The sequence below is a fragment of the Triturus cristatus genome, chromosome 3_2 (genome assembly GCF_964204655.1).
Source record: "Triturus cristatus chromosome 3_2, aTriCri1.1, whole genome shotgun sequence".
Lineage (NCBI taxonomy): Eukaryota > Metazoa > Chordata > Amphibia > Caudata > Salamandridae > Triturus > Triturus cristatus.
Window position 1 is genome coordinate 793231265 of NC_140584.1, and position 25432 is coordinate 793256696.

Here is a 25432-nt window from a genome sequence, read left to right on the forward strand (position 1 = left end):
TACAAATGCTGAGGGTAACCTAGTGACAGGGTCTGTCAGTTAGTAGACGTATCTGTTAAAAATTAGAACTAGGTATTTAGCAAGGAAGGATTTAAATCAGGAAAAAAACGGAAGCATTACAGACGTAAGAGATGTTCGAATAATTTGGTGAGACTAAGATCAAATTATTTACCAACATTCTTAAAAACGAAGAGTAAGAAGGCCAATGAATATATGTGGGGCATGTTGAAGGGGTTGGAGGAGCAAGGAGCTCCTTGAGACACCTGACAAAGGCAACTAACGTGACCAGGGGTGTGTGCCTCATACAAGCTAATCTTCTTGACGCATATAGAAGCAAAGGTGCTCGCAAACTATTTGGCACACTTTGGAAAGACACAAAACATTGGGAAGGACTCCAACTATTAATAACGGAAGGTGAAGCCTTATTTAAAGTAGGACGTTTAGCAAGTAGTGGTAGATGATTGTCAGGTTGAACCATAAAATGGGCCATCCCTAAGGGGAGAAAGGCGGGTTTGGGAAATACATATTTTTTACAAGTGGTATATGGGGTCAGTTGGTAGGGTGACTTCCATCTACCGCATTAATGGTACTTTTATGCTGGTGTGCAACACTAAAATCTTTAGGAAGTAATTATAAGTCTACCAGGGAAACGCCTCAAGACAAGAATCGATGAAATACCAACAATAAAGTGATTGAAGAATGCCATCTGATCAGAATTATGACGCTAGAAGAACACCGCTGGCTAGAAGACTATAAAATTACTTAGAAACACTTCTAGTATATAGCATTTCCAAAACAAGGCTCGTTAATGCCAAACTTTATTCCAATAAAGGCTCCTTGATGTACAGGGTTCTAACAATTCCAAGGGAGTTGGAGCAAGATTAATTATGCCAGGAGCAATTACATAAAATAAAGATGGCATCACAAGACGTGGCATTAGTTGTCAGGTCTCAGTTCAGATATCTTCACTGTATGTGATATGCAATGGTAACATTGTGGAGGAAGAAATGTAGTCATATTATAAAAATTCTTTAAGACCCGACATTGAAAATAGGCAATTTCTTGTGCTTGGTTTTGATCTGTAGAGTTGTGTAAGGGGTTAGGAGGGTGCTAATGTACATATTATCAGAGGAGATAAGAGGTTATCTATAATTAGGGCCTCAACAAGTACTTCAAAGACTGGGATATGATCTGGAATTAGCAAGTAGTACTAAACCTTTGATAAATATGGATTTGATTGTGGTAAAGCAGGGTATTGTGAGACACTGGAGAGACAAAGATGCACCCGTGGAGGCGGAATCATTAAGAAACATAAAAATGTGTATGGAGATGAAAAATCAATATATGGCGTGAGACATTGAAAGAATACGGGGAAGGGGCAGTTTGAGCAATTCTGTATGCACTAACAAATATAGGTGTGCAAGTATGCGGGCTCATTGCATTATACCGGGAAGGAACAGATCATCAAACAGGTTGGGTGGGGTTTTTTGAGGAATATGATGCAAAGATGAGGGTTGTGTGCAACTAAAATGCCAATGATGTTATTTAGAAACAAAGTGGGGTTTTTTGCTGTTTATATAATTTCACAGTTATCATGTGCCTCATAAACATGTTATTCTGATGAAATGTGGCTATTGTCATTCAGTGTGTGTGTGGTACAAACGAATCTTATTTTGTGTGAATAAAAAGAGAAAAAGAAAATATAAAATTGTGTGTTTCTTTATTAATCTTGCTTGTCATTTGAATAGGTGAATAAGTTCAAACACTATTACTCACTTGACAATGTAATATTCATTTACCGGCTATGCACATGCACTGTTTTCAAGAGAAAGCGAAACTCCAACATAAAAAGCCAGAATGCTGAGTTGGAATAAAAGTAATGAGAAACATTTGACACTTTATTTACTCCACTGACAATTGCTTGGAGCAACATCTCTATTCCACCTACAAAAATAACAAGGAGCATTCTGTGTGCTGAATGTCTAAACAATGGGAAATTGTTTTGTTGAATTTAAATGCAAATGCATTTTAATGCAGGCATTTATCACAGATCACACCAGGAATAGGTGAGAGGGCAGAGTACACCACAGATAGGAAGGATAATACCAACACCAAAGATGTACCTCAAACTTAAAATTCAAATGTTAAGATATGATGTCATACGTATTCGTTCAGTACAAACCACTCATAAATTGACAGGTGTTTTTGAGCAGTTTGGAGCTTCCCTCAAAGCTTTCCTCAATGAAATGGACGAGTCAATGACAACTATTTACAATACCGAGTGTTTCATAATCATAATTTCTGAAGCACATATCTTCGGTCACAACATTTGGCAGAATCGGTTCCGATGAGGTTTTTTTCAAGATGGAATGAAAGTGGCCTTAGATAGAAAATCCAGTACCTGAGAAACCCATCCAACTTAATATTCAGTATAGATTCTTGGAAAAAACAACATCGGCTCATTGTTTATTAAAGTATCAATAACAAGAAATACAAATACTGATAGCTGAGTGGATTTCGGCGTTCGAAGCTGTCACGTGAAAGCATGAAGAGAGAAATTATTTGCGTAACAGGTTACTGTTATAGAGCCTGTAATGCCTTTGACTTGTAAGACAGTGACAGTCACATCGAACTCTTCTGAATTCAATAGTTGATTGTAGTCACTGGACACATCACTGGATTCTGAAACGGAAAAATAACTGTTATTATTAGAGTTAGATACAGTTGTACCTTCTTCATTGTTTACAAACACTCATTTGATCAGTTTTCTATATATCATAATAAATGCATGGTTAAAGTTACATACATCAATAATTCTAAACAAACACTAGGCAAATGGAATTTCTGGAACAAGGTCTTACCTCCACCTCACAGTCTATGATTAAAACCGATCTATTTCATAATGTTTGAATGAGCATTTCACATTAACTATCTGACCCCGCCATAAGTGAACATACATTTTTAATAGACCAAATATACAATGTGCATTTTCTTTTTGTCTGCTGGTTTTAGCATTGAATGCACTTACCACCACATTCCTCAAGAGTACACTACCTTGATTTCATTGTGTTTTATTTTTTATTGGTTTAGGAACAGGAGACGTACTCTTTCAATTATACAATCCACAGATGCTTTAAATATTCTATTAGATATTCTCAGTAGCGGCCGGCACAGGTAAGAGCGGTTGGACGGTCGGGGTAGGGGAAGTCGACAGACGACAGGATAAGTAACAACAAATACAAAAAATTAAAAACTACTTACCTTGAGCTTGCTGCATCTCCGATTGGTTTTTATTAATTTTTTTATTTAATACTTATCCCGTCTTTTGTCGCCTTCCCGGACTCCCATCCCACCTCGCCCACTGCTCTTACCTGTGCCGGCCGCTACTGGATATTTGATTAATTTCCATCATACCTGTATCTAGACAGAGTATTTAATTTGCATAGTAAATACCTCTGATCTTTTTTCGGGCGTCAAGGTGGGTAGTATTTCCAAACAGTATACTATGATGCCAGATCTCAACAGAGAAGACTAGAAACTTGGTAGCAATGGCTCAAAGGACAATGGAAAATGACTCCTTGCTATTCTCTTCAGTTTGCACTTTGCTTGTTCCATACGTTCACCTTTCTGGTTTTCTACGCTGTTTGGTTCCCTTCGGTCCTCCAGTTTCCTAACCTGCGGTTGGTGGTAATCTGATTTGTACCCTCTTGTAAGTTTGTCTCCTTGTCCAGGCATCCTCTTTCCCGGTGCAGTATTGGCATCGCATCTTTGACTACTGAGCAGGACTTGCAATACCCTGGGGGCTACTTACAGCAGCATCCCCTCTGCTTGCACCAGGTAAGTCCAAAGCTTTCTGATCCTCTTCAGTCAATCCTTTAGTAGCTCATGTGCTCCTACTTGTAGGTGGAAACCTTGAAGTTCATAGTTTGGCCTACAGATGTTTTGCCTCCGAAATAATTTCATGGTTTTTAAAACACCGCCCTATAGAAGTGTGTGTGTTTGTCCCTCTTCCCCGTCTTACCCCTTTTTCCTCCTAGTTTGGGTTTTCATTGACATTTCTATCCCAGTGAAAGGGATGGACCCTGAGGGGGAGGCAGAGGGATTGGTGTTGACATCTGCACGCTCAAACTACTATGTTTGTCACATATGATCTATATCAGCTAAACAAATAGGAAAAATAGAAGGGGCATAAGGAATCCGACTTACACTTTTCTTTATTTGAAAGCCTGAGTAGTTTAACCAGCCCTTCCACCAAACATTTACTGAGGTTCCAGAGTACAGCTGCTGTATGCCAAAAGGAGGCCATTTAACATTTTCATGGGCTTTACTTTGACCCAAATAAGACTCCTACTAACACATTCAAAAGCCTGAAAAATACACAAAAATGCATGCAGATTATGTTTTTTTGCCAAAGTGTATTTTTCTACTTGGTAGGGCAGCACTTATGCACGGTCCATTGGAGTATATCATACTCAGAATCCTACCTGAAGGTAAGAGAGGTTCACATTTCTTTCCATAACCTATTCTGTCAATATTCATATCTCTTTACTGAGTATATTACTATCCATTCGCACCATCATTCTTGGCTTATTACATTTGGGTTTACAAGTATTCCCTTTTTAAAGTTTGGTAAATAATCCCTTTTCTTCAGTCCTGGGATTACTCCTCTTCATTCATATGGCATTAATTGATTGTTCAAACAATCATGCCCATCAATTTATGTAAAAGGAAAAGCCATTCATTTATCATCAGCAATAGATGGGACATGGATTGCTTCCATCTATAATGGTGTTTCTCCTACCGGTTTGGCAATCAGTTTCTCTCCAGAGCGACCAACTCAAATTACTGCCATAATCTGACCATTTTATGCTACTATATCTTTGCTCACCTCCTTTTCAGTTATAAACCAAAACCCTATGATCCTTCAAAATTTCCCCCAACAATTGCTTGCTGTTATAAATGGGGTTTTCGGTTGGTACACCAGTGACACACTAGGCACACCACAAGAGACTCCACACAAGGCTACATAAAAATATCCTCTGTATTATATACCAAAACACATAGACCATAGGTCACTTTGTAGTATGTAAAACACATTAGACCACAATCACATAATCAATAATCAACTGGCAGTTGTCATCAACATAACATATAGTGCACTGACATAATTACTCCAGGTATAGGTCATAGGTCACTTGTAGTGCACCGCAGTAAATACTAATAAGGTGTACAGGTCATGAAAACATCATAAAAGCAACATTGCTGGGCATAATGAGCAGTTCATGAACCCCACATTTAGGGCAAGAAATGCAGGCTTCTAGGTTATGCATGAATCGCTAAATCATTACTGCCCAGAAATCACCTTAGACACAGCGCACCTGCACTGCTACCTCAGTTTTGCAGTGATGATTATCCAAAATGACCCCATTGGCGGGGAGACCTCACTGGGTCCCCCGCGTGTGGAATGACCTCGCACAGCTGCCCGCAAATTTGTGATGCTGCTGTGGATCAAGTCGCCCTTCAGAAATGGGGGTGGCAATCTTGCAGCATGTCAGGAGCCCTACGGGGCCTCGCAGACCGCTGTGGAAGGAATGGCTAATGCACCCAGAGACGCATCAGCCTCCTCCGCTGAGGCGGAGCTGCCTGCACAACAACACGGGACGACGGCGAAGTTTCTCTGCTTCCCTCACCTTGTTGCTCCTAGCAAGACCTGCAGCGGACTCCCAGGAACCTCCTTACTGCTCTCCGATGTGGAAGCGGCTGATGGAAGCCTGCAAGGCTCCGACTTACTTCGGCAGTTGGGCCCCGCCTCCTTGGGGCATCGGTGTTGCACGGGAATGCGAGGACTCCAGACAAAGTCTCCTTCCGGCGGGTGAGGCTGCACTCTCGAATGTGTTGCATTGGGGAACACCAGTCCCTGCTACATGCCGGCTCTTCTCCTTCTGGGCAGGGCAAACATGTCCACCTCGTTATCGGCTCCTTTGGGATGTGTCAGACACCCTTAGCCACCGTGGCTTCTCTCTGCGGGCCGGGGGAATCCCTCGTGGATCTAGGCTGGTTTCTGGGCCTGAGGTCAGCGCTCACTACGCACTCCCAATCTGGGCCGCGGGCAGCATTTTCCTCCTGTACAAAAAGAGGATCAGCCAAGTGCTGATCCCTTAGGTACTCGTAGCACTCACCTTGCACTAGCAGGAAAAAGGGATAACATGCTCCCCAAGCGCAAGGTAAGAAGCGCTTTCACTTTTTAGTCACTAACAAATGGCAAGGGAAGCACCCTAAAGCGCTCCACACACTCCTTTAAAATAAACAGGAGGAAGAACAATTCAGTCTTCCTCCTTCTACACAAACAGGAGCAGTAACTGCAGGCCATCCCACCCCACAAGCATCAGGGGTAGTGCTCCGCACACAGTTCTGCAGTTTTCTATCCAGGCAGGTTACCTTTAAATCTGGCATAGATCTCTTCCATGAAGCCTTTGATTTCCCTGAGGCTTCCAACAGGATGCAAGCACACACAAGATTTTGGAGATTCTTCCCAAGTAAAACACCTCAGCAAGGCAATAAGAGTCAGTCCTTTTCCTCCACCACAGACAGAAGCAGCAACTGCAGGCCAAACCACCCCTCACTCAGAAAAGGCAGCGCTCCTCACACGTTCCTTCTTCTTGGCAGGGTTCTCTTGTTTTTTGGAGCAATCTAAAGTCCCAGGGTTTTAGGTGTAATGTTTATACCCCAAAATGTCATGGTTGTCTTTTTTGCAAGGGTCTCTGAACCCAGTCCAAACCAGTCCTGTCCTCCCTGGTGCAGCATGACCACAGGGATCGGAGACAGCATTGTGAAAAAGGAGACACAGCCTATTCAGGTGCAAGCAAAACTCCTCTCACAACTCTAAATGCAGACCAGCTGTTTTCAGCCCTGCCATGAGTCACCCAGGCAAAACAGGGCACACCTCAACCCTCCCAGTGACTGTCTAGCGTGAATGCACATTTTTCCTGTAACTCAAACACCAGACACTGAATACACAAACAGCCAGAGGCACAGAGAATGATAAAGGAAGAAAATGCCCTCTTTCTAAAAGTGGTATTTTCAAACCTGGGATTTAAAAAACAGCTTTACCAAAATGTGCATTAATAAGATCTGAGTTCAGAGAGCCTGAAATCAGTTTTTCTATCTTGTCCCTGTTACGAGTTACACATGTAAAAATGTTACAGTGCAAACGCAATGATAAGCCAATGGGACAGATAGCCTTTCAATCGTGAAAAACGAAATACACAGTATTTCACTATCAGGACATGTCACACATACCAGAACATGTCCTTCCTTTCACATACACTGCACCCTGCCCGTGGGGGTACCTTGGGCCTACCTTAGGGGTGTCTTACATATGCGTGCAGACACTACAGTGGAAGGTCTGAGACACATTTCATTTTTTTACAGAGTTTTATATAGCGCAAACTTGACCCGAAGGTATCGGGTATCAGAGCGCTTTACACATGCACCAGTTGCATTACATGAGGATTCATTTTTGTTAGGCACGGGGAGATTAAGTGATTTACCCAGAATCACAGGATGTTGCGCATCCATGTCGAGACTCGAACCTGGTTCCCCAGCTCTGAGGTTGACCGCCCTATCCATTAGGCCAACTCCTCTCTCTAATTTACTCTTTACTCTCCTCCACATTTACAGGGCTACTCATGTGCATGGCAAAACCAGTGCTACAAGCCCACTAGTAGCATTTGATTTGCTGGCCCTGACACACACCGTGCACTTTACTAGGGACTTACCAGTAAATCAAAATGCCAATCATGGATAACCAATCGTTGTCACAATTTATAAAGAGAGCATATGCACTTTAGCACTGATCAGTAGTGGTAAAGTTCCCAAAATCGAAAGCAGGGTCAGAAAAATAGGAGGCAAAAGACAAAACTTTGGAGATGACCTTGCGGAAAGGGCCAATTCCAACACTTCAAATACATGTATGTTCTTTTTTGATCCTAACAATTTATTATATTTTCAATGTCTCATGATATCTGTCAACATTGAAGTCACATTTCCTCCTCTTCCATAGCTTTATTTTAATTTCTTTGTATGTTTTTGATGTACCAGAATGTCATCATGTTACAACTCTTTCTTCTTAATTCCCTTAATCCATGCCTTAGACGACACCTTATCTTTGCACATATTCATTATAATCCCAACAATGCCTCTAAGGTTGCTAGTACATTTCTCATTAATAAGTTATTACTCAATATCATTTCCATTGTCTCTCATAATTTTATGGCGTGGCAATTGTTCCAAAATATTGCCAGATTGCATATTACTTTTTATTTGACAAATATTAATGATTTCTAGAGCAGATAACCTGACGTTCTGCTCTTGAAGGTTTTCAGAACACTTCTCCTATCTGACCACTGACCCTGAAACCGGTCCTAGGATGCTTGATTCCGGTCCAGGGAAGACATGGCTTGGCAGTTCGGGCTGGACTGTTCCCATGAGGCACAGGGTCAAGACTGATTTGTATATGGCCATGTCTGAACTGGGGTGGCGTGGTGAGCAAAATAACGATGGATTAAACCCAGATCTGTGACTGGGGTGAATGTTTTGCCAATGTGCAACATTTCGTCCATCATCTTGTGTGTTTCACTGTTAGAGGGTGTCATTAGTTTTGTAGCCAAGAGTCATGCTAATATCTTTATTTCTTCTCAGGCTGATATATTAACAATCATTTTATCTATTATAGTTTATCCTTTAACCCTGGAGGTAAATCCTGTTTAGCATCATAAAGGCTCTGGATTGATATAATCATATACACATAACCTCTGTTTTCTGTAGGCTGCTGTATCTATTTTTTCATACATTTGGTGTTGAATGATTTATGTGAATTAGGTGTGGCTTGAGAGGGGGCACTGGTGTTAATAACACAAGAATATTTTCTAAAACTAGGATTATAGTCCGATGATTAAAATGTGTCAATGAAAATAGGGCAGTTACCATGCAGAGTCATTTTAGATCTAAATCGAACTCAGCTGTCCCTCAAAAAATATTTGGTTGCAAATGATTTATTACAAATACAGATCCGGTGTGAATTAGGAGCTTTAATTTGTTGCCTGATTAGATTCATTAAAGTTAATGCATAAAGAGGATAGGTAATCCTATCAAATTGCAAGATTGAAATTAAAAATATCTAATAGTTGTATTTTAAGACAGATTCATTTCATAAACATTTGGTATGACTATTGGGAAAACTGTATGAAAGACATCCTGTCACCAGCATAACGAATACTCTTTCCAACAGCAAGAATGCACCTGCTCAGCCTAGGTTAAGATGTCACAAGAGGACTGATTAAGAATTTTATTTTACTTTAAAAAAAAATTTTTATGGCTATCATCTAAAGGTAAGAGTTGATTTCAACCACTACATGCCTCTACGCACAATATATTGAAGACAAAGAGACCGATAGTTCAAACAAATTATGTGGGATAGTGGTATAAAAAACTTTGAAGGAAGGACTTAGGGCCTGATTTAGATCTTGATGAATGGGTTGCTCCTGTCCACCAACCCATAGGCTATAATGGGATTTATATTTCGGCAGATAGGATATCTGTCACCGTTGTGATGGAGTAACCGTCTGCCAAGATCTAATTTAGGCCCTTACACCCTTATGCATCAAGCCAAAATCCAGTCGGTAAAATACCGATTCGGTAATAGCTCCCGGTATTGTGTTAAAAATACCCAATCCCAATGCATCAACCCAAAACCCGAGCAAATAACGAATCGCTAAATAAATAACCTCGAACATACCGAATCGCTAATACCAAAAATGCTAATTTACCGAATCGCTAAATACCGAATCCGCAATTACCGAAATCACTATTAGCTCCCGGAAATTGCCAATAGCAAATAACGAATCGCACCCCAATGCAAGAAAACTCGCTAATACCGAAAATCCCAAAAATCGCTATTTTGCCAGAGCTAAATAAGGGGAATCAAAACCTGGAGGTAAAGTCACAAAAAAAAAAAAAAAAAAAAAAAAAAAATATTCCTACATGTGCAAATGATTGAGGCAATCACTAAACCCTTAAATTTGGCCCAGGAGACCCTGTTGGCTCCCCCAAAATGGCTGCCCTCTACGTGCTTGCAAGGAGGATGCGGATCAATGCAGCAGGACAGCGCAGGAGAAGGGTACAGGAGAGAGTGTTCAGACTGCGCATAACCCTGCTCGGCCAGAATGAGGACGAGGTGTACCAGAAATATCGCCTCAATCGCGCTATGATCATGCGTCTGATTGCAGACCTGGAACCATTACTGCAGCACCAGACCCACCGGACAAATGCTATCCCTGCGCACGTTCAGGTACTATGCAGCCTGCACCTACTGGCCTCTGGGAGTTTCCAGGGGGTAATTGCGGTTGCTGGAGGTGTTTCGCAAAGCGCACTGTCACGCTTCTTCCAAAAATTCCTAGATGCCATGCTGACAATGCTCCACAGACACATCAGCTTCCCCACAACCCCACAGCAGTTGGACCGCACTAAACAGGCATTCTACCAGGTGGCACAATTTCCACATGTGATTGGATGCATCGACTGCACGCATATCCCCATATGCCCTCCGTCAGCAAATGAGTACCTTTTCAGGAACCGCAAGTCATACCACTCGATCAACGTGCAGGTTGTGTGCGATGCCAACAACATCATAACGGACCTAGTGGCACAATTCCCAGGGAGCACACACGACTCATACATCTTCCGCAACAGTGGAATGCACAGGCGACTACTCAATGGCGAATTTGGAGAGGGACTCCTGTTAGGTAAGTAGAACTACGCTTCCCCACACCAACACCACACATGTATGTACATCACCAATGCTAAGTCTATGCTTCTATCTTCTAGGTGACAGTGCTTACGCCCTGCGGGAATACATACTAACCCCATACCTAAATCCAGCAACCCCGCAGGAACATCGCTACAACGCTGCACACATCAGCACGAGGAATGTGATAGAGCGGACTTTTGGGATTCTCAAGAGCCGCTTCCGTATCCTCCACAAGACTGGCGGCACAATGCTATACCAACCAGACACATGCTGTCGAATAATTGCTGTATGTGCAATGCTGCACAACATTGCCACCAGAAGGGGGATACCCATGGAGGTGGACAGGGATGACGACCCCCAGGCTGACCAACCACCCGCCCAACGACGACCGGCACACATCCCAAACACAGCAGAGGGCCATAGGAGGCGGACAGACATAACGCAAAATCATTTTTGACCCTGGGTAAAATGAGACATTACAAGTTGGTGTTGGGTGCAACTGTTTAATGCACAGTAGCACTGAGGATTGTGCAACAGAACTAGCATTGTGAATCATGCTCCGATTGCATAAATGTAAATAAAAGGTTCCTTAAAGTCAGGCCTGTGCAAACAGAATAATTGGATGGCCATGGTTGCTCCACCATGGACCTGCAGCATGTACAAATTTCTAGTGCCGCTTGCCACGTACACCAAGCCTCCGCTCAGGTGCATCCATACCCTCACCACGGCCTGTCCCCGTGGAGGCACGCGAACTTCGGCGCCTGGTGCTGGCCTCTGCCAGTGACACGCTGCTGACACTGGAGGCAGCCTCACTGGTGTCATCCCCTCCCAATGCTGCAGCACTGCATGTGCTGCTCTGAAGTTGTTCCACAGCAGTGGTGATGTGTCTCAGTGACTTGGCAACATCACCGCAGAAGTGCCCAAGGTCCACCTGCAGGGAGACTGTGCGGCGTGCCAACACAGCGGTGCAGTTGCTGTGCCGTTGTATGGCCTTGGTAGCGGCGGCAGAACGCAACATTAGCTGCCGGTTACTCCTCCTCTGGGACTCATGGCCCTCCCTGATGGCACGGGTGAGCTCACATACCTCCTCCCTGAGCTGAGCATTGCCATCAGCAACCGCAGTGGTCTGGTCCCTGACCGCCGTGCCCATGTCCCTGACCGCGGAGCCCATGTCGGTGACTGCTGCAGTCATGGCGCGCATCTCCCTCGCTAGGCGCACGATGTTGCAGCTGATGCTAGCCACATGTCTTCCCTGCAGGTTCTGTGTGCGCAGCATCCTCTCCTCAATTGCAGAGGTTGTTGGGACATCCTGGTCAGCTGAGGAGACGGAACTGCGACGGGCCCTGTGACGCCGTGCGTGTCTTGAGCCTCCATGTGGTGCAGCAGGTGGTGTGGATGTGCGCTGCGTGGGTGCCAATTGAGGGGGGGGGTTGCCATCTCCTGCAAGGGCGCAACTTGGTGCCTGTGCCTCTGCGGTATTGTGGCTGCACTGGCTGCAGGCTGGCTTGCTGGTGCCGTTGCTTGTGGCGCAGGTGGTGGTGCCTTGGCTTGTGGCGCAGGTGCCTTGGCTTGTGGCACTGGTGCTGGTGCCGATGATTGTGGCGCTGGTGGAGGTGGTGCTGGTGGGGTGGCAGGTGTTGGCGGTGCGTGCGCATCCTGCACAGTCTCCTGGTCTGACTCCACGGGTGTCTCAGAGATGATCAGCTGGTCGCTGTCGTCAGAGTCCCCAGGTGATGCATCTGTGTGTGAAACAGTGCATGATTAGTGGGATGATTACACCTACATAGTGTTGTACCCATCAATGTCCCTCTGTGGTCCAACAAATGAACAGTCTACAGCCATGTACAACATATGTGTTGTGTGAGGATTTACGCCTGTGCCTGCACTCTGGGCTGACTAGACTACAACTCCCAAGATGCAGTAGTGTCATGTGTGGAACTGTCTGTGCCAGAGCTGCAGACACAGTGAGATTGGGCTGGGGGCATGGGTATGGATTTACGCTATGCTGGGTGTGGCACAGGCATGCATCTTACCTTGGGCACTTGTGGCTGCGCCGGACGTGTCCATCTGGATCACCCCCACGACGGCTTCCCGCTCTATCGTCCCTTCCACAAGGTCCTCCAGGGCTGTGTTGGATGGTGCAGTGCTTGTTCCGCCTCCAGTCCTTCTTGCCTCCCGGAGCCTCTCAGCAATCCTCTCTTTTGCGCGCTTCCGGAGGTCATACCACCGTTTTTTGAGATCGTCGATGCTGCGGCTAGTGACGCCAACCGCATTGATCCTCTCACGGATGCGCTGCCAGATGCGCCGCTTCTCAGTCTCAGGCACCTTGAGGGACAGCTTGCCAAAGAGGCGGTCGTGTTTGCTGGCCACTCCCTCGATGAGGTACTCCAGCTCCCTGTCTGAAAACTTCTTCTTGCGCTTGCGTGCAGATTCAGCGCTGGATGGCACTTCCTGCGACATGATGGATGTGTGCTGTGACTGGCAGAATCTGTGTGGCCTCACTCTGCACAGCCTGTCCTTCTTTCCAGCTCCTGTCTGCTCCTCTGTCGAGGCTATGTGGGTGGGGCAGCAGTATTTCCTGGTTGGTGATGTCATCAGCCTGTTCCCGGTGCGACGCGGCAATTTGCGATTTCGCTATTACCGATTCGGTAATTGCTAATTCGGTATTACCGAACTCGCTATTAGCCAAATCGGTATTACCGAACTCGCTATTTGCTAGTGGGGCCGTTTGCGTGCCCCGCTATTAAGGAATCGGTAAATTTAGCGATTTTTAAGGAATCGCTAAATTTTACCGAATCTGTTGATGCATGCCAATTACCGATTCCTTAATGGCGATTCCTTATTTTTCGCTATTAAGGAATCGGTATTAGTTTGGTTGATGCATATGCCCCTTAGTCTTTTAAATGCAGGCTAAATACTTGAAGCACAATTATGTGTTTTTAAACAAACACAAATCTAAACAATGTGGACGAACCCACTCAAGAAATTATGAAACTCACTGTTGTGGTAAGCTGTCTCATGGAACCATTAGGTTTTCTTAAAAGACCTCTCACACACCAACCTAGTTGATGTCATGCCTCATCATAGTGGTCCCAACCGGGTGGCTGAATGCCCCCCGGTTGTGCTACAACACCTGATTACAGCAGAGCAGGTGTGGTGTAATTTGTGTGAAGTAGTGGGAGTTAAAAATATCTCTGGGAATCCTTGCCTGATATGTTTATTAATGATGGCCCAGGATATGGTTAAACGCTGGTGGTGCAACTAATGGAGGGATTTGCTCTTAGTTGTCTATTAAAGTGGTCTACATGTTTCAGCCCATAAAAAGATGAGTATAAAGGGCTCTCTTCAGGACCAAGTGAGTGAAATGTGAGTGGCAAAAGAACACGCCACGTGAATGGTGATTATCCAACACACGTGCTAAGGTGTGTGGTAACAGTTGTTGGTGTCGGTATACTTACAGACACTCAGAAAAAACACTAGATTTTAGTGCTAGGTAGAAATTCGAGGCCCGGGAGGAGTATCATCTATTGTCACACTTTCGTCAAGATGAGTAGCCCGCAAAAAACCGGGTACTGGGAGGTTTTTTACGGACTACTCATCTTGACGAAAGTGTGACAATAGATGATACTCCTCCCGGGTCTTGAATTTATGCCTAGCACTCAAATCTAGTGTTCTTTCTGAGTGTCTGTAAGTATACCGACACCAACAACTATTACCACACACCTTAGCGCGTGTGTAGGATAATCACCATTCACGTGGCACATTCTTTTGCCACTCACATTTCACTCACTTGGTCCTGAAGACAGCCCTTTATACTCACCTTTTTATGGGCTAAAACATGTAGACTACTTTAATAGACAACTAGGAGCAAATCCCTCCATTAGTTGCACCATCAGCTTTTAACCATATCCTGGGCCGTCATTAATAAATATAACAGGCAAGGATTCCCAGAGATATTTCTAACTCACACTACTTCACACAAATTACACCACACCTGCTCCGCTGTAATCAGGCGTCGTAGCACAACCAGGGGGCATTTGGCCCCCCGGTTGGGACCCCTATGATGAAGCATGACACCAACTAGGTTGGTGTGTGAGGGATCTTTTAAGAAAACCTAATGGTTCAGAGAACAGAGAAATGAGACAGCTTACCACAACAGTGAGTTTCTTCAAATGGGTTTGTCCACATTGTTTAGATTAGTATTGAACTGGTGACAAGAACGCACTCCGTCATTCCCTCGCTCTCTCCTTGTTTTGCATTAAACAAACACATACATTGTAAAGAATTGCAGATATGAAAATGTCGTTTTTATGTGTATTGTTTTCTTAGTAAATTATATTAGGATCAGGAATTAGAAAATGTATGAATGGTTTGTTTGCGTAGCAAGGGTGTTGTTGTTATAAAGACCTTTATTATAAATTGTCCAAACCTAATAATATATTTTAAACTGGTAAAGGTTGTTATAAAATTGTGCTTTTAACTAATCACCACCACTTGACAATCAAAATCTAAGATATCAACAAAAAGTATCAAGGAATACATATATTTATATTCATAACTAAATTGAAGGATCTTAAACTAAAATTTCATTGACATTTACTTCACGTCAATAAAAATAATATCTTGCTATCTCTGATGTACAGATACCTCACACTGCAGCCACTATTACAAGAACCTCATTTTGTCATGCAAATAAAGCAATTGATTAATTCTTAGGAATAAAAAGCTGCCACATTATTTAAAACAGCTTTATTCAATGAATGAACAGGATGGCCAATATGGCTATTTCTTGGCTGATTCCACAAATGACTTGACGTATTAAATGTGTGTAGATATCAGAATATAATGTGGCCAAATCCTGAAGATGTGTAGAGATGTGCAAAGGTACCCAGGTTTCATTTCAAATACCCTAAGTCTACTTCTTACAAAAACTACAAAAAATATCTGAAGCATGCATAATTATAACTAGTTGGCCTTTTCCATCAGGACTTTAGCAAACTTTTAATAGCCTACCCATTTTCCCCATTTCGTGCACAAGTTTAATTTAGCAAACATTTTTGCAAGTATTAAGCCACCAACATAGAAAAGCCTCGCAACATATGCGCTTGCATACAAAAAGCGGATTTTCAAGCTCTTATCTACATATCTTGAGAACAGGAGATGATGCATGCCAAAGATCTGTCTCGTCCAGCAGATTTCACTCGCCCCTCAGACGCGGAGAGATAGCTCGCAGAGGTGGAAGGACAAAAAGGGGTATTACCAGCCCGCCCATTGGGTAGTTCATGGGAATGAGCCTGGCTATTTACTGCTAGTACGGAATAAACAGTGGTAATGTCCCAATTTGAAGGCCACAGCTAGACTGATCCACAAAAATAAGTAATCTAAAAAAATGTAATGTATGTCCCATTTGATTCTCAAAAGCAAATGTGCTAATTAGAGCAGCTGTATTTTCAGACAAACAATAATATTGACACTGCAAATTCTAATAATGGTATAAATCAGAATTATTTGTTGTTTGATACCACCCAAGCATTAATAATCTGGGACATCTTCTATATTTGAATGCAAAGACTGGGGATGAAATGGTGCAGTGAATAAGTCATGTGGTTGGGTAGGTTCACCCGGCAGATACACGTCTAAATTCAATTGTAGTACAGATCGCCCTTGCCCTCGAATTAGCATTCAGAATGAATGGTGCAAACAGACCTGAATCATTTATTAATATCCAACTCAAACCTGTGAATTTACAGTCTTCCAAATGCTCTTCCCTATGAGTGTAATATGTCTTTCACAAGATTAAGGGCTAAAGACGTGATGCTCGAAATAGTAACTATTCTCTGAGTGAGAATCTGCATGTTACTATTATTAATCGAGAAAATTAGTCAATGTATTCAATTTCCCTAATGCAGTCAGAGATTTTACAATAGCTTTCACTTTTTGAATGGATACCATACCCTTTAAATTTTTGTTATCCAATTAATAGTTTGTGATCAATTAATGGTTAGTGATCATTGACAGCAAACTATTGATGCATTTCATTGTTAGTTACTAGGAATGCGTGCATCCATTTCACACCCCTTTTCATAATGAGTCACAATGTATTCATTGTACCTCTCAAAGACATTTGAGATTCACAATGTATATTGTGGCTTTGAATTTTGTGATGACGGAGCCTGCAATTCTGGTACTTTTAGGTTTTGTGACTATAAACTCCTTTAATGCATCAGGCTTTAAGTTGTTTTTTTACATGTTTATATATTTAAAACTATAGTTTGTTACTTCATTCACATACCAGTGCACCACTGTCCTGAAGTGTACTCAATCTGTAAACTAAAAACATGATTTCACAAACGATTTGAAGAAAAGTAGAATGCAATATTTATTTTCATGAACATGATACTGGAACTAAGCTTTATAATGTTGTTGCTCTGATAGAACTGGTAACTAGTGGTGGCGTGCACAGTTGTTTGTTTTGTAGCCTTAGCTTGATATCTGCTTGGTAGTTATTTATATTCTAAATTGTTTAGTCTCTGATCAGTAAATTATCACCTATGCACTTAAATAGTGTTTTAATTTAATGTAGTAATCAACTAAATGTATGATCTAATGGCACCTTTGACCAAACAAACGGTGAACATGAGATGTAAACTTCCATTAAGTGACTCGTTAAGAAGAAGTGAAATTTGATATATAAGTGAACAGTGATTTTTCATGAATTCCCCTAAATTGAATACAATTTATTACCTTAATAAAAACTGTTTTGTTAACTTGTTAACTCATTATCTTGATCAATTGATTGTTTGCTTTCTTCTTTTACTGGTATGGTACTTTCTTTGCGAGTTTGTAGGCCACCATCATGGTCAGGTTGTAAGGCATCCTCTTGCTGAATTGAAAGGGCACTTCGTGATTTAGCTGGTAAGGTACTTTCTTGTTCAACCGACCGGGCAGTTTCTTGATCTGCTAGGGCACTTTCTTTTTGAGTAAGTAAAACACTTGCATTCTGGACTGGTTGTATACCTTCGTCTTGAGTTTCATGGACATTTTCCTGTGAAGCTCTAACAGCACTCCCTTGAGAAACAGGTAGAAAACTGCTTGAATGCGTTGGTATGCCACTGTCTTCTGGCAATAAGCCAGCTTCTTGCTGGTCCGGGAAAATATTTTCTTGTTGTGTATCGCTTGCTTGTTCAGGCTCAGGTAAAGGCTCACTTTCTTCATCTGGAGACGGCAGTGCAATTTTTCTCTCCTGCGAACAAAGCATGATTTCACTGTCACAATAATCTGATACACATTTGCAATTTTTATAGCCAACATATGACACCAAACCTATCACTGACAGCCAATTTTTTGTATTTGTTTTGGCGATTTGTAAAGCACAGCACAATGGAAAATCATGCAAATAATACTGCGGAGCTGACAGCTTACCAAATCCAGTAGCACCACACAACGTAGTCCATAGGTAAAGCAAACAGTTTATATCCTTCAGTTGATTGCAAATAAAGAGTTAATTTCTAAGACAATTACAGCTGGACAGATTGGACATCTAATACTATGCTATTTCAATAGAATAATCTGTGATGAAATACTTTCATATCATCTAATGAACAATTAATACTTGATTTTTACTCATCACCACTATCTACCTCCTAAGGCAAAGTTTATTTAAAATAACATCTGTTAGTTTCTCAAACTCTTTGGCTATGTCTTAATCAAAAACAGAGACAAGTTGGGGGACAGTATGGAATCGATGAAGCAGTTCAAGGATGCTCAAGAGAGGCATCAAAGTAAAGGAGACGAAAACCTTTTGTACCTTCAATAGCCTTAGTGCTAACGACACGTGCTTTTGATGTCTCTATTATACCATTACATATTCCCAGCTATCCAGCTTGGGACTCTAGAAACCTTTAACAAACTGGGGAGAATCATATGTGAGCCACAGCCTTGTGGTTACCGTACTGAACTGACTGGAAATATATTTAATATGGTGCTGGCTCACTCATTCTTTCACTTTCTTTGATTCCTCTTGGCAGAAAGTCGTCCATGACCAATTGGAAGTTATCAAAGAAAGGCGGGCAGGCTACTAATACAGGCTGTGCAGAAAAAGGTCAGTATCAATTATTTAAAAAAACATGAACGGTAGGTAACTTCCTTTTCTAAAATATATTATATCCTCTGCGGAGTTCTTATGCTTTGAAAATGACCCCGAGCAACTGCTAAGGATCTCGAAAGAGAAAACATTGATCTCCCACATAAAACTCAGGTATCCCACAAAACATGATGCATTACCATAATGTGTGCTAAAACAACGTCCTCCCAACCAGTGATAAGGAAATAATGTTCAGGAGCCATGTGCGGTGACGGCAGAAGTGCTTCCTTACAAATCTATTTAATAACGATAACCCTTAAGAATGTTCTCGATACTCACTCTTTAAAAAGAATCTCTACAAAGGTAGTCTTGTTCGTTCCATCGTTACAAGTGCTGGAAGTCACTATCCACTGAGAAATTATTTGCTTGGATAACTAAACTAATTTGGAAGGACGACCACCAACAAACAACTGATTATCCATGCAATTCAGTGACTTGGGGCCCTATTTCGACCAAATCTGCCTATTCTCCTCTCTGCTTTAGATAGATATACAGGTGGCAGAAAACAGAAAGTTGAATATCCTCATTTAGAGCAAACTCTGCAACACACTTTGGCAAGAATTGCATTTTCATACAAAGTCTTAGCCTGTTCTTTATAGACACTACGCATGCAAAATCCCACACCCCCAACAACATTTGCAGCTTATTTATTCATCCAGCTGATATAACGGTAGTTAGAAAACTATTTTAAGTGACAAATACCTGCACTAATAGCTATGCACTGGTTCATAAGATGGCAGACGCAGCCAGCAATAAATATATGTCTAAATTGTAGCATTAATCAATGGATGGAGCCAAATCAATAGCCTTTTAATGAATTCAGAACCACACACACCTCAAATGTTCATAATCTTTAACATATCTATACAGAATGAACATCCAACACCCGCTTTGGCTATAGAAATAATGAATTCCAAAATTCGAAAAACAACCAATGTAGATGTAGCAATGGTGTAGTGTGATCAAATGGTATGCATATTATAAAAGCTTATTGCAGAATCTAGGTGACCTACCAGTATTCTTCATTACATTCAGCCCTCTCCTTCATTAGGTTGAGTCCTCTTCTTCCTTGTCGCAATCCTTATTATTTGTGGGCACAAAACTGTCTCAGTTTAATAGTGTGAGAAGGTGGTTCTGACCATCTGAGCTGCCTGGATTTTTCTCTTTTTGAACACCTAATTTTTAGCTTTTACTGTGGGGGAGCCTCATCAGCTGGGACTCACCCACGTGAACTCATGATGAAATAGACTGCATGTGTAATTCGCTGGTGTCCGCCTTGTGAAAGAAGGCTGCTGAGCTGCAGCCAGGGTAAGCGGCACCGGATGGGTTACATGTGGGGAAGTGTGCACAAGTGTATGGGCTGCATGGGGGAGATTCCTGCCATGAGCAGCCCTGGAGCAGGTACAGATGGAATGGTGTGGCAGGAATTATGCAGAGTCGGATGGTGACATGGAATAGGCTTTATAATGTGGGGAGACACAGGTAAGGGAAAGTCAGTATGCTTTACTGTTTCACTTTAGGAACACTCCAGTACTCTCCTATCAAGACAGAGATCACATGGGGTAGTTTCACTTCCTTAGGGCCTACAAATTCCAGACACGCACCAAAGTACACTGTAAGTTGTGCAAAAAGAAGTATTCTGCTGAGTCCAAAGCCATAACTGTCCGGCTAATGGGTCATCCAGAAATGTCATATTCCTCTGACTCAGCTCATAACCAGAGCCTGGCCGGGTGTGACCCTGCCAGGCTTGAATCATTACCTTTCTCCCCAAGCTGTAGCATCACAGGCCTAGAGCTTCGGTGCAAGCATTCCCAAGGGCGAAGGTCTTCTCTCCAGGAGGGAGAGATGTGTGTGAAGCTGCAGGTTATCCATCAGCAGCTGTCACCCAGGGTAAGGGGCTTTTCAGAGACCATGTGGCATGAGACCCCTGGACGAAGCCATTTTGAAGTATCCCAAAGGCCTGAGCAGGAAGGAGGAAGGAGGGAGCAGGGGCAGAGAGGTGATGTGTCGCTGCAGGATAGGGCAGAGTGCCTTCCTGCCAGACCCTCCAATTTCTTTTGAAAGGTCTTGCACAGGAAGAGAAGCTCTCTCTGGGGTGTGGTCTTGCTGAGGAAAACTGGTGCTGGAGCCTGGTGCCATGGGAAGTTGGAAGGAGAAAGCCCCCGACTGTCCTAGGACTCTTGACTGCGCCTTTGAGGGAGTCCAGGGCCAGTGAGGAGAAGCGTGGGCCTCTGCGCAAGGAGAAGAGAGGCCCAGAAGGAGAGCCAAGTGAAAGGCTGGTGCAGGGAGCCAGTGAATACAGCTCCTTGCAGAGTCACCATCTGGGAGGCAAGGAGGTTGGTAAAACCTGCTCCAGGGAGCTAGAGCTGGCTACCAGGAGCAAGAAAAGGTCAAGATTGTGATAATCGGTCCTCTGGGGGCTGAGATATGCCCCCCAGAAGGTAGGCGACCTTTGACCTCTGAGCAGACCGACGACAAAGCGTGTGGGGCTCTGCCGCAAAGTATTGGATGTGTCCCTGGGGTGGGTCAGGTCCCGGGGACTGCCCCCAGAAGAAGGAGATGCCGGCGAGCCCCATCTTTCCCCCCGTGAAGGTGCCTATGGGCCCAGGATCTCCATCCAGGGCCCCCGAGAAGTAACGTCGGAGAACGCCGTCCCGCTCCCCGTGAAATTGCCCCCAAGGGGTTCCAGAAGCCCACCCTGGCCCCCGACGAAAATGGAAGTCAGGGAGCACCGTCGCACACCCGCGAACTGGTGCCAGGGGCCCGGGTCCCCCAACTACGGGGCCATCGCGCCCCCATGAGGACGGAAGCCGGAGAACGCCGTCACGCACCCCGGGAAGATAGCCCGGGACCCCCAACTCTGGGCCCCGACGAAGGTGGGAGTCGGGGAGCGCCTCCCGCTCCCCATGAAGAATTCCCCTAGGGCCCGGGATCCCTAACTCTGGGCCCCTGGGTGAGGGACGAGGTGGGGGGAGTGCTGCTGCACTCCCGCGCAGCAAGAGGAAGGAGGGGAAAGCGCCACCGCACTCCCCCAAAGCCCCCGTCCAACCGGCTGCCTTGTCTGTGTCTGCCCGCAGACCAGAATGAAGAGCCGGCTCCTACAGCAGCACGCAAGGGTGCTGGCCAGTCAGGGAGCCAGCAGGAGCAGCGGGTGGTGGGCTCCCAGAGCTGCTCCCTCACTTATCGGAAGGTGGGGGCCTAGGTGGGACCGGACCCCAAAGAGGTGGGAACGTGGCATGAAGCCTCCAACTGAGGCAGCGAGGCTCTTCCCGGAGCAGCGGGAGAGGCGCTGCTAGGATATGCACACCAAGTGAGAAAGCACCCCATAATTCCTTGCAAGGCATACAGAAGCATGCAGGGAAACCTGTTTGTTTCGGCGATTGGTGGCCCCAGGAGGATGGGGCCACTGCCATTGGTATATAAAGGTGCAGGGGGAGCTGCAGGAGCAACACAGACTCCCCCAGCACAGGAGAGGAAAGTCTCTGGGGACTTAAAGGAAACAACCCCTCCAGGGCTCGGCCATGCTTCAACACCAACCTCTGGCTGGAACTTTTGTTCTGCAGCTGGGTGTGGTTGTTTGGGACTGCACCAAGGTGTGAAGGGGCAAACTGGGGATGTCTTTGGCGAGACCTTCCCTAGAGGTGAAGAGGTGCAATTGCACAAGTGGTGCACTTACATAATGTTGTTTCTTTTGGGGACTGAAAGTCACATGTGATAGGTGAAATGATACATGAATTGGGATTATGTTGCTAGACATTCCTGCTAGGGTGCCTGGTTGTAAATGCTGAATCCTGTGATTATGACTGTGATGTCTTTTAGGGGCTTTAATTACCTTGCATTATAACTGTTATCAGATATGATAAGTACCTGTCATTCTAAGGGATACATAGACATGTTTCCTTGTTACTGCGTTAGTTGAAGAACAACCCAGACTGTCAGCCACTGTGATTTAAGGGTGTATATCTTATGGTCAGTATGAGATGCTCAGTCAGGGTTATGTTTCACTATGGCCGGTGTTTTCACTATAAATGCTTGTTGAGATAATGGGGTGGGCCGCCACTGGGATGGGGCCAGTGGGAAGGGCCCTCACTCCAGGTTATGATCACCCACTGCATTTGGGGGCAAGGTAATGTGCATACATGGGAGTGGTAGTATTAGACCCCACCACCCCCCTGCGGGAGGGGTGGGAATGGTATGCCGTGTCACAATGCGTAATAAATGTACTCTTCCTTTTTTATAAAGAAAAGTACAGACTGGACAATCAATTATTGAGTGTTATTTCTGCGTACCTGTAAATGGCGATTACTAGCCCACACCACCTCTCTTGATTAAGCCTTAGACTGCTCTGCAACGCTACCCTCTGATTGTCAAGCGCTACAATGGGGTGTTTGGTTACCAGTGAAGGACAAATGTAGACATATTGTTTGTGCAGGTCTCACAAATAATGCCTCGTTTTCGAACAAATAGAAATATAGAAATTAAAGAAATGTAACGCTTGTGACCAGATGACCAACCTTAACTCCTACCTTTCCTGAGTTGAGGATTACGAAGGCTACACTTTCACAATCAACCTGGAGTTTGACAGGTAGTGCTCATAGGATCAATGCGCCACCCTACATACTACATATAGGACAAAAGAGTAGTAGGACTGTGAAGAGGGAGTGTGGGACTCTTTTTACTAAATATTATAAGTAAGTAATTTGAGCATTACCACTTTGCCCTTCTACCACAACATAATCCTTATCATTTGAAGATGGGTGAAGCGGAACCTTGCTAAAAAACAAAAACACAAAAAAAAAACAAATTCAAAGGTACAGTGCACAAAGTTTTGAATATCCAAACTGCAACGACTATGGAGTTAGCATGAGGCCAACACAGCAGACCCAAAAGCCAACGAGGATGCAGCTACAAAAAAGCATTTAATGGGCAAAGAAATAAAGATCCACCTCATTCATCATCCTGAAGGTAGAGCAACAGAGGATTGAAAGTGGAAGATTCACTTAGCCAAGCCCAATGCCAGAGAGGCACCAAGTTTGGGAAAAATTAACAAATGGCGAATCAGAAACCATAAGAGGAACAATTTACACTGAACAGAACCCGTAGTACTATAAAAATATAAAAATGGCATAATCAATATCCATAGTACGAGATGGAGCCCATAACAAGAATGCAAGAATGATTACTTGATTTAGAGATATAGTAAATATTAGAACTCTTAGACCTGAAAGGAGGAGTATGCAGGACCACTTCTTCCAGAACAAAAAGCAGGTTTGGTCACTTTATAACTAGTGCACCCACCTTGCTGGGATGTAGAGCAATATCCATTGCAAAAATAGGAGTTCCTAAGGATTATGATCCCAGGAAAAAAGCATGTTATCTGGCTCTGGTTAAACAATATCACAGATCTATCTGTAGGGTTCGAGCGGCATATTTTGCCAATGAAATCAAGCTCAGCCCTAATCCAGCTAAATGTATTTTTAAGATCCTCAAAGATCTTAGGGCCAGAAAAAGCTTGGTTCCCGTTATTTCATCTGATCGGCAGTGTGAAGACCTGGCCACTTTCTTCGTTGAGAAAGTCTGTACCATCTACCGGTCCTTCCCACAAGTGAGCTCTCCATCTTCTACCATTCTTTCTAGATCCCTGCCTTGTCCTTCCTTAACAGTCATACCTAGTATCTCACCGGATGAGTTCACTCAGTTGAGCCGGAAAGTCATATCTGGCTCTCCGGCCGACCCTTTAAAACCGGCTCAGTTTAGGGAGTCTTTTCCCTTTTTCTTGACTCCGTAATTAATTTCTCCCTCTCCTCAGCTATTGTTCCTGTATCATGGAAGCAGGCATGGTTATCCCCCATTCTTAAGAAACCGTCACTGAACACTACCAAACCTGAACATTTCCGGCCTATTTCTCTCCTCCCTTGGGCGGCTAAGATTACAGAGACACCTGTGAATAACATACTCATAAACTTTTTAAGTACTAATAACATCATGGATCCGTCTCAGAATGGTTTCCGCCTGGGCCACAGCACGGAAACTGCTCTTTAGGCCATGACTGAACATCTGCAGACCATTCTTGACTCCGGTCAGACGGCGGCATTGATCCTGTTGGATCTCAGTGCCGCCTTTGATACGGTCTCGCATGGCATTTTGCTCCAGCGGCTGGAGGAGGTGGGTGTGGCCAGCTTGGCTTTGGAATGGTTTATATCTTTTCTAACTGATACATCTTTCCGAGTGTCAGCCCCCCCTTTCTTTCTCAGACTCACTCCATCGATCAGGGAATGCCCCAGGGCTCGGCACTCAGCCCGTCTTTGTTCAACCTGTATGTTCAGCCTCTTGCGGCGGTCGCCAGGCAGTGGAACCTCACCATGGTCTCCTATGCGGACGATACGCAGCTTGTGGTGGCCCTGGCTGAAGGTTCCACACTGAACGCCTCCAGGTTCAGGGGCGGCCTGGCGCCGTCGCAGATTGGATGTCCACCAATTGTT

The 25432-nt window shown here is 44.0% G+C and overlaps 1 protein-coding gene across 3 annotated transcripts in view; it reads right to left on the reverse strand.

The window, feature by feature from the left end:
* Positions 1 to 1761: 1761 nt before the first annotated feature.
* The window catches only part of MDH1B (malate dehydrogenase 1B), a 233815-nt gene continuing 210144 nt past the window's right edge, over positions 1762 to 25432 (reverse strand). The window contains exons 9-10 of one of the 3 annotated variants that reach the window (XM_085648917.1): positions 17825 to 18050; positions 1762 to 2682 (exon numbers count right to left, since the gene is read on the reverse strand). In XM_085648917.1, coding sequence (XP_085505043.1) covers positions 2534 to 2682; positions 17825 to 18050 — 375 coding nt within the window. In that variant the 3' untranslated portion in view covers positions 1762 to 2533. Of the gene's footprint in view, positions 2683 to 17168; positions 18051 to 25432 lie in introns of those variants that run through there. The other 2 variants (XM_085648915.1, XM_085648916.1) reach the window with 2 other exon arrangements.